This window comes from Syngnathus acus, chromosome 22, assembly GCF_901709675.1.
Source record: "Syngnathus acus chromosome 22, fSynAcu1.2, whole genome shotgun sequence".
Classification (NCBI taxonomy): domain Eukaryota; kingdom Metazoa; phylum Chordata; class Actinopteri; order Syngnathiformes; family Syngnathidae; genus Syngnathus; species Syngnathus acus.
In genome coordinates this window covers 3,521,945-3,531,514 of record NC_051106.1, presented here as the reverse complement: position 1 = coordinate 3,531,514, position 9,570 = coordinate 3,521,945, and the positions used below count along the sequence as shown (strand labels likewise).

General features: G+C 37.6%; 1 protein-coding gene and 2 long non-coding RNA genes across 3 annotated transcripts; 1 reads left to right on the top strand and 2 right to left on the bottom strand.

The window, feature by feature from the left end:
- The first annotated feature begins 147 nt into the window (after nucleotides 1–147).
- Nucleotides 148–765, top strand: LOC119116303. Its single transcript, XR_005096261.1, has 2 exons — nucleotides 148–581; nucleotides 679–765. It is a non-coding gene; the product is annotated as an uncharacterized LOC119116303 (long non-coding RNA).
- A 128-nt stretch (nucleotides 766–893) lies between these two features.
- spint1a (serine peptidase inhibitor, Kunitz type 1 a) lies at nucleotides 894–8,760 on the bottom strand. The gene is made up of 10 exons (XM_037241595.1): nucleotides 8,047–8,760; nucleotides 7,337–7,494; nucleotides 7,118–7,259; nucleotides 4,367–4,534; nucleotides 3,715–3,759; nucleotides 3,482–3,610; nucleotides 3,347–3,397; nucleotides 3,099–3,269; nucleotides 1,994–2,053; nucleotides 894–1,904 (listed from the first exon to the last, which is right to left on the bottom strand). The coding sequence occupies exons 1-10, from the start codon at nucleotides 8,432–8,434 to the stop codon at nucleotides 1,717–1,719; spliced, it is 1,500 nt and encodes a 499-aa protein (XP_037097490.1). The 5' UTR covers nucleotides 8,435–8,760; the 3' UTR covers nucleotides 894–1,716.
- Nucleotides 3,777–4,354, bottom strand: LOC119116304. The gene is made up of 2 exons (XR_005096262.1): nucleotides 4,148–4,354; nucleotides 3,777–4,117 (listed from the first exon to the last, which is right to left on the bottom strand). It is a non-coding gene; the product is annotated as an uncharacterized LOC119116304 (long non-coding RNA).
- Nucleotides 8,761–9,570: the final 810 nt, after the last annotated feature.

Below are 9,570 nucleotides of genomic sequence, written 5' to 3'. Positions count from 1 at the left end.
CCCCCTTTGGTTTTGAAATGAAAACACAATTTAATAAAAACATAAAAACACAAACGTTTGCATAAAAACGCGTTCTTGTAATGTTGAAGTGTGTATGATGTGATTTTTTTCTCACAGTACTATTTTGTAAAAGCAATGTCTTTGGCAGCGTTGTGAATAGACAAAACCAAGTGAAACGCTTACAATTCCATTTATGAGGGTCAGGTCATCTGAAACTTTGTTGCACAAAAGAGGACTTCAAGTGAATTAGTTGAGCTGGGTGATAATTTATGTGAGCCTGATGAAAGAATAGGGCGTTTTTGCTTTTACTTTTCATTATCTGCTTTTTTTCCTTTCATGCAAGACTATGCTAGACTATTAAGCTTCATGTCTCATCGAGAAACCTCGGAGAATAGGAAAGTGAAACTTTCATTGTTTAAAAAAGTAGTGAGGCTCCATCACTAAAATAATAAGAGAAAGAGTATGAAAGTTGTTCTGAGCGATAAAAAAATACCACAAGTTCAAAACTCACGTTTATTGAGATCAGGCAACGCACCAATACTGCCGCCTGCTGGTCAAAATGGGAAATGGCAAGCGTCGATGTTCCAACTTGCAACCGGTTCGTCATCTTGACTTGAGCAATAGAAATTACCGATACTTGCCTGTATAATTCATACCATAGGAGGTAAAAGTGCACAGAATCGTGACTTAAGTAGTCGTAAAGAAATGTAAATAAATAAGAGTCTGCTAAAAGCAGAAGCACTAATTTAATTTAAATTGTAAAAATAATAATAATAATCTGAGGGTTTTTTTTCTGTCACATATATGGCATTTTGATAACTTGGCCCAACGGGAGGACTGCTTGTACTTGTGAAAACAATGAGTAAAATAGCAACTGAATGAGTTACAAAATGTTAGGTGAATCGCTTTCTTTTTTATTAACTAAACAATTACAATAAATCGTTAACAAACAGTAATCGAAGGGAAAATGATTTGTAGCACACTTAACGTAAAATGAAATTTGACCTCAAAATTCAATTGATGTAATAATCAATAGAATATTCAATAGTGACCAGACAACCTTGGGATATTAACAACCTTATTTTCGACTGCATTGATCAAGTATTCTATGATTCAGAAAATAACCCATAAGTCAATTTCTTATGCACAGCAACACTCAAGATGAAAGGTAAATGTTGAGGTAATTATTTTATTTGGCTTAACTGTCATGAGACTGCTTAAGACCATCACTTGTGTCAAGTATGCTTTATTTAAGTATGTTAGCATACATTAAGCTTGTTATAAAAACATGTTTAAAAACGAGACATTCTATAAATTCTATTATGATTATGCATTATTCCTATATTATTCAGATTATCCAAGGGACTAAGATGTAGAAGATAAAAGTATAGTGTAGGAGATGTCAGTAAATTAAAAGCACATTTTACTTTGGAATAACAGACTATTATGAACCTGGCGTAAATTAAGTATATAGATGTAATCTAACAGATGAAATGGCTCGATTTCCCTGTTACTCTAAATAGAAACAGTTAGTGTTAAAACAAAATAACATCACACTTGCATTTTGCAAGACATTGCCGCCCGTACATATTACCTTTAAAAACTTTACACACGTGGCGTGAAAAGACATTGTTGCCTCTCTCGTCAATCAGAGTTCATTCAGCAAATGACGGCTCTGCAGTTTGCTCTCATCTATTACATGGAGAGTGAGTGGTGTCAGATGGGTTTGGTGGTACTGTTGTAGACAAGATGCTCCCGGTCTTCTATGGAGGTGAGCGGTGCGTTGTTGACAGGCACACGGTGGTGCTGTGACGACTTTTTCTTTCCCTTCATGAAGCAATACAAGAGGACGGCCAATATGATGACGATACCTACAGCCAGGACAGCCACTATTGCTATAACACCTGTACAAATAAAGGGAGCAATGGTTCATTCGATGGGCCAGGTCGGAGGAGGGGGTGCTTATTTTTGAAAAACAAGCAGAGTTACATACTTGTTTGACTACTCGACACTCTTCGCTCGAACTCTGCTTTTCTTGCAAACACATCTTTTTCTTGGGGAAAAAAACAGCAACAGGTCAACAGAGCAGCAAAAACAAGTGATTTGGACATTTTGCAGGCAAAACAGATTCTGCACTGTTCGTTGTTCTGGCTTCACTCGATGCAAATATCTCAGCTTTTCAATGGTTATAAATTTGTTAAGTAAACTGACAAAGATGTAAAACTACTCCCTTCCATTTGAGGAATGCTGAGCTAGAGTGAATTTAACCTATCTGGTACCTTATTTCATTCCGACTTTGACACAATCAAGGCTGATGCTTAAATCATTACTGACTAGTAAATATTTTGGTTTTTGCAATGGGGGTGGACACATTGAGCAAGAGACTGAATTTTGAAGTACCAGCTCGATGAAAGTTTGCTGCTTTAAGATGAAGCTAGTATATGAGCGGACAAACCAAACAGCAATTACAATAATAAGCGAATTTAAGTTTTGATGCATGCATTAATTGTACATGTACAAAATGAGGTACGAGGTAAATTTATTTTAACTTACACCAACTACATTTTAATACTAATAAACACTTTTCCTGTTATACCAAGCCTCAAGGCTATCAAATTTTGCCAGTTTCTCCAATCAAGGGAAATAACCTGAAGCAAAAGAAAATGTTGGCAAAAGCAAAATACATTACTAATCCAAACTCAAACTTTACTTCAACAATAGGGCTTAAGTGCTAAAGGAAAATAAATGGCGGATTGACTGACAGGAATGTTACATACTGTAGGCGTGTTTTATAGAGTATACCAAGTTTAATAGTTTCAGATTTTTCATTAGTGCACTTTTTATTTTGTTGTAATTTTGTTTTTCAAATGTAGTTAATTTGAATGAAAACTTTAATGAAACTTTTTGAAATTTCATTGCATGATCTCTGGGAGAAAATGCTTGGTTTTAGTTTATTTCTAACTATAGTTGGCAAAGTTTCAGTTCATAATTTTTAAAAAATGTTCTTTTTTAAAAATGTATTTATTTTATTGCGAAAATGTTTTTTCAACTTTAATTTTCGTAAATCATTCAAATAAATCTTGATGGAGACTAGTCACCTGTCACCCCTCTGCAGACCTTCAGACAGGCTTCCTTTGAGTCAAATCTGTTCTCGTTTCCCTGGCAACCACCGTAGTTGAAGCGACTGCAGTCCTGCTTCAGAGGATTGTAGTACCACTTTGTGAGAGTGTCCCTGCAGCTGCCTGTCTCTGGAGGCTCAGTGCAGCGCACTGACAACAACAGGAAATGAAAATTAAATGATCATAAATACTACTACTAGAATCTTTTTTACGAAAAAATTAAATACCTTTTTGCTCATCCACTGGAATCTTCAGTAAAATCTGAAATGTGTTGTCCACTGACATAAAACAAAATATATGAATAAAGGGAAACCAATATTAAGTGAGCTCAATGAGTTTTAAAAATAAAAACGGATTCTTACAGTCCTTGCATTTTTGTTCATCTGAGCTGTCGCTACACTGAGCGACTGAGTCGCACTCCAAGCCTGGTTCCAAACAGCAGCCGTTTGCACAGGTGAACTGCCCGGCAGTGCATGGAACGCCACACTTTTCTGGAACACGGAAAAGGCACCATCAGCATTAAGACATACACAGTCGAGAATATCGAATGCTTAACAAAGAAAAATAAATGTCAGTACGTGTGATTGTGACATACCTTGCTGATCTGGAAGTGGTAAACCTCTACCGCTGGCCCTTTTTTCTGAAAAAGCGAAAGAAAGAAAGAAAAACAGAATTAGTGTTCAGTAGAAATACTTCAGTGGCCCAGGCGGTTATTGGACCGCTCATTTCAGGTGTATTTGTCCCAAGTGAAGCAGACCCTTCCTTTCTGGTTGGTGCGTTGGAGTTATAATTAGGGAGAGCAGACTTCTAGACATTTTCAACCAAGTTTAGTATTATTTTAAATGTGTTCAAGACATTTCAGTGACTGCGCGTTTTTAAATGTGCAGTGCTTAATTGCTTGGTGTGCAGTGGAGGAGACTAAATTTCAGTCATATCATGTGCACCGGGCCAATCAGAATCGAGTTACGGTTGACAGGAAAATATTAGTCAAAGTCAACCTGCTTTTGAAGTGAAGAACCACCACCAACAAGATTTCAAGTTGCTGAGCCACAAATTGGTGTTCCCAGCATCCATATATTTTTAATACATGCAAACATATGCAAACAGCTTCATTTGCCATTTAAAAGCAAAATGTAGCCAAGCCTGTTACGGAGACATGGACTGTATAGCCACAATAAAAATGTCTCTCAGAATGACAAATAATCCCTCCACGGTGAAGTCATGATTGGAAAGGAACGCAAACTTACCCGTGCCATAGCATGCGTTTGTGCACTCGTCTTTCGAAAGATAGTTGTTGAGGTTTTCCCTGCAGCCACCAAACGTAAACTCCTCGCACTTCTGCGACGCCGCATTGTAGTGCCACCGAGGAAAAGCGCCACGACATGGTCCGATCTTCTTCGGGGCCATGCAGTGATCTGCAGGGTGCAAGGGTAAATGTTAGTTGATCATATTTTAATTGTTCTTTCCTTAGAAACATGAAACCATTCTGAAAACATGACGAGTTATGACTCACTCATGTTCGTCTTAGATTCGATGTACACCAGACATCAACAACAAAAGTTGGTGTCCCTGAAACCTGATCCTGGTGTTTTTCTTATTTTTTTGTAGCGCTTTCTAACATTGAACAATTGTGCTGTCTACTTTAAAAAGTAGAGACTACACAAGACGCCATTGTGTATTATAGTAATGTTAAAAAAAGGATGCTTGTTTAACGGTATGGGTCACATAAAAAGATATGGTTTGTCAGTGTGTGGCTGTCTGGCAGATGAGACAGACTTTACTCAACGTACAAAGAGCTGCCTTGACTATATACATCAGAAGATCTAAACTGAAAACTATAGCTACCATTTTCTTCACATTCATGAATGACTTGGACATTACACAACATTTCATTGATAGAAAATTTTTAAATTTGAACTAAAAGAACAGGTAGTGAAAAACAGACTTGATTGAAAAATATATTCAAAAATTACAAACATAACTGCAGTTAATTCTCTTGTCAAGTCTCCTAACACCTCAGTTAGTAAGTACACAACATTTCATTGCTAGAAAAAAAAATCTAAATTTGAACTAAAAGAATAGGTAGTGAAAGTCAGAAAATAAATAAATTATTTCTACATCACTATTTCTTTTTTCCTTCAATGTTTTCTTTTTTCTTAATTTTCTTATTTCTTCAATTATTTCTTTTTTCTTCAATTACTTCCTTTTTCCTTCTACATATTTTCCTTAATTCTTTACTTATTTCTTTTTTCTTCAATTATTTCTTTTTTCTTCAATTATTTCCTTTATCTTTCTACAGATGTTTGATAACATCTGTGAATTTATGTGAAAAAGTGAGGTTAGTGATACCCTTCACTTGAATAGTCACTTGAATGAAACTTGGCAGACTACACACACGCACACACACACACCACCGCTACGCATATCCACATTCCAAACAAGCTGTTAATGGATAATTTAACAGAATTGCCGAATCCCTTACATTAATCCCACAATATGCACTTACTTTAAACCACTTCTATCAAATACATTCATTTACCACCAATGTAAAGAGCTCTAATGACTTTCAATTGACAGAGGATGATTGGAGTGTTTTCGTTTACGAAACCTTAGCTGAAACCAGACAGACAGGTTTTGTTGAGTTGGGGGGGTGGAGGGAGTGGGAATGTACCATATACGCTCCTCACTTCCGTTTTAAAAGATCTCAAACGTAAGCATGAAGATCAATGAGGAAATTACTTTGATAGTGCACACAATACAAAGGAAGAGGAGACTAAAGCGGTCAAATCACATGTTCCAGTTCTCTTATCTAAAAAGCGTTCTATCATTCGGCCTTTAGGAATGAAGTCAACAAGTCTTGACGGGTTTCATCACATTAAAAGACAAAGACTACACAATGGAAGAAGAACAAAAAGGTCACCCCTTGAGAAGTATTCAGGTTGGCTTGGAAAAGAGGGTAAAGAGTAAAACAAACAGAAATATGAACCTAACGGGAAAAGGGTAGGTACGAAAAAAAAGCCCCAAGGAAAGTACATGAGCATAAAGGCATTGTCTCAACATGAAATACGTCAACATGTCATGAGGAAAAAGTAGTTAAAATGTTGTTCCCCTTCCCCCATACCCTCAAAAAAATTAATTGACTAGATTTTTGGAGTGTCATATTATATACCGTATTTTCCGGACTATAAGGCGCACCTAAAAACCTAAAATTTTCTCAAAAGCCGACAGTGCGCCTTATAGTCCGTTGCACCTTATATATGGACCAAATTCCTAAATTTAAACTGACCCGAAGCATTGTGTCATGAAATCAATCATAAGTGGCCCGCTGAAGACTATGAATCATGAATCAAAAAGACTATGGATCATTATTTTGTGATTATAAAGTAATTTGTTGCATCTGAAGCTGAAATAAATGATTGAATGATTTGATTTGGATTAAAAATCTGACACGATGCATTAGTGGTGCGCCTTATAGTCTGGAAAATACGGTAATGATCATATTGACCATTTGCATGTCCACTCTATCATAAAATAATGGTGTTCTAAGTGCCCCCTTTAAGAAACCCTGTGGTGATTTCAGTGGCACTACAACCAGCATTTTCTCTTTCTGAAACAAATATTGAATATTTACACTTGTTTCACAATTTTCATCATATGTGTTAAACTGAATCCTGTCAAGCTTAACATGTCCACTGTGTCGCATAGAAATATTAATTTACAGAATTTGTTTTCAGAAATTCTTAATATATTTATTAAACAGCACCCAACCATCTTGCTAATGGAGTCATGTTACTGATATTAGAAAAAAAGTTTCACCCTGTGACTGTCCACCATGTATTTTGCTGTTTGGATGTACATCCTACATTGTCTGCTTAAAAAAAACAATGTCAAGTTAAACCGAAAAGCTCAGAAATAATAAATGGAGAAATCTCAAAGGCCCCTTCAGGTGATTTTGACTCATGTGTAATGTGACAGAAAAGTTGAGAATTGGTACTTACGTTCTGACTGTTCAGGTGTAAGAACCAAAACAGTGACTTGGGTCGAGTCCGACTGACCAATAGTGTCCGTGACGGTCAATTGGAATTTGTACATTCCCGACGTCAGATTGGACACGATAATCTGGTCATCAAAATCTGTTTTCTATATAAACAAAACGCCATGGTCACCATCAAGATGCATCACTTTCTGAGAACTTAAAGCAATTAAAATGGACTCACCTCAATAACAGCGTAGGGATACTCGGTGAGCATTTTCCACACAAAAGACACGATCTTTTTGTCATCTTTGCTCTCCAAGCCGTTCAATGTGACGCTATCCTGAGGCTGGACCACACGGTCCTGGCCTCCATTTGCCATCGGTGGACGGTCGGTTTCCTCTGGAGTGAGACATCATTGGTAACAATTTGAGATTATTACACAATCACGGAATGCACGATGATTCCAATTCAATCCTGTTACAGGCTCATATTGTGCAACACATTCACAAGTAAAATGACGCTGCGGTAGATGAGAAACCAAACAGTACACCGGGGGCCATGAGGACTTGGCGTGTGTGAACATGCTGAAGTGAATGTTTCTAGCCTAGTTATGTTGCCTCACATATTGTGAGTGAAAACAGACTACTGGAGGAACTAGTGGAACTAACAACATCATCATTTTTATTTGCAGACAGTTGGGTTTTGACTAGAACTTATTAGGACAATAGAATACCTATTGATCATCTACTCACCCATAAATATCTAGTTCTCTTACAAAAAGTGAGTTTAAAACAAAGGTGAATGAGACTTTTTATATTGTTGCTGAATAACAACCCCTTTTACAGATGTTGCCAACAATAAAGAATATTGTAAGTATATATATATAAGAAAATTATTCATTTTTATTCTATAGTATGACCCGTGGGTGTATGACCTTGCATGCAGTCTTACTTGGTGGGAGATCCAACTCCAGGTAGCTCTCATAGAGGGAGTCCAGGATGTAGTTGTAGTAACCTTTCTTCCTGACAAAGCGACAGGCGTACTTTTTCTTGTAGAGGCAGTTAAAGAGGAAGCAGGATTTGATGGAGTTCTCCTCCGCACCTCCTTGCATGAAGGCCACATTGCACGTTGGCTCCTTGCAGCAAGCAGCCACACAGTCCCTTGAGCGCTCCAATGTCGGTGCTGAGATGAAGATCGCCCCGTCGTTGACGGACTCGTCGACGTCAAGCACAAAATCCTCCCGTCCTTTCTTGAATTTAGCCAAACACTGCTCGCCTGTCTCCTGACAAGAGGCGCATCCCAAAAACACCAGAAGAACCACCTGGGGCCACCGATCCATAATAACACTTAAAGAATAATAAAAATAAAGTCCTCCTATAATTCAAATGGGATTTCTAGCGCCACCTGTAACCGAAACCGAGGCCAATAATTAACTACAAATGTCTTCCTGAGAGCTATGGGCCGCGAAGGGTAAAGACAGACGCGGCCGGGTTACCTTTTCACACGCGCAAAAATAAAAAAAAGACTGAAAAAGAAGAACATCCACAAAGAGCGAAGTCCTGCCGAGCCTCTCCGTGCGTGACACTTGCGTGAATGAGTCTCCAAAGTTTGATCACTCCAAAGAGCTGTGGTATGTGACGACACTAGCCAAGTGACTCAATATTCACTCACCTGTCTGAGGAAGTGAAATTCCACTCGGGATCATGCCACGCCCTTCTCTCTCTCTCTCTCTCTCTCTCTCTCTCTCTCTCTCTCTCTCTCTCTCTCTCTCTCTCATTAAAAAAACCAAATACAATGTAACAGTATAGCACTCATTTACATTGCATGTTCAGCATTTGCAAATTTAAATATTTGCAGAATATTTTTTTTTAATCTAACCTTGTAGGTGACCCATGATCAACAGTATGAATGTTTTTTAGCATGTTGTGACAAGACATGGTAGGGTGATAACAAAAACTGATTTGAATTGTGAAATTGGTTTTCTCCTGGAACATAATTCAAATATTTATTGGTGCGGTTTTTTTGCAGTGGAGTGGAGCCACATTGCATCACCCTGCTGTTCTATTGTTTTGCATGCAGCTCAATGAAAATATGAAATAATTTCTTATTTTCAACCACCATTATGCACTGATGCATTGTATGTTTCTTCATTTTAGTAAAAAAAAATCAGCATTACAAAAGTACGTTGTGTCTTTAACACCTTGTTCTCCTTTAGAGTATGCATTTAAGAGGCATCGGTATCAAACTCAGATCCCGGAGGGCAACTATCCTGCATGTTTTGGATATTTCCCTCCTCCAACACACCTGGATTCAAATAATCAGTTGAATAACAGCCCTGGGTGCATTTCATGCTTTATTCCAAAAGGTGGCAATACTGGCTGCATTGAAAGAGGCCACAAATCCTAAACAGCATATTCGTTTAAAATGTTTGTTTGTCTCGCTTCTTCGTTAAAATATCAAAACACATGATGCACA

Excerpts from the sequence above, each read along its gene's own strand:
- spint1a (XM_037241595.1), bottom strand. The coding sequence starts at position 8,434 with ATGGATCGGTGGCCCCAGGTGGTTCTTCTGGTGTTTTTGGGATGCGCC. Across the intron at positions 7,260-7,336 it reads ATCCCTACGCTGTTATTGAG|AAAACAGATTTTGATGACCA; the intron begins GTGAGTCCATTT and ends TTGTTTATATAG. Across the intron at positions 3,270-3,346 it reads TCCAGTGGATGAGCAAAAAG|TGCGCTGCACTGAGCCTCCA; the intron begins GTATTTAATTTT and ends TGTTGTTGTCAG.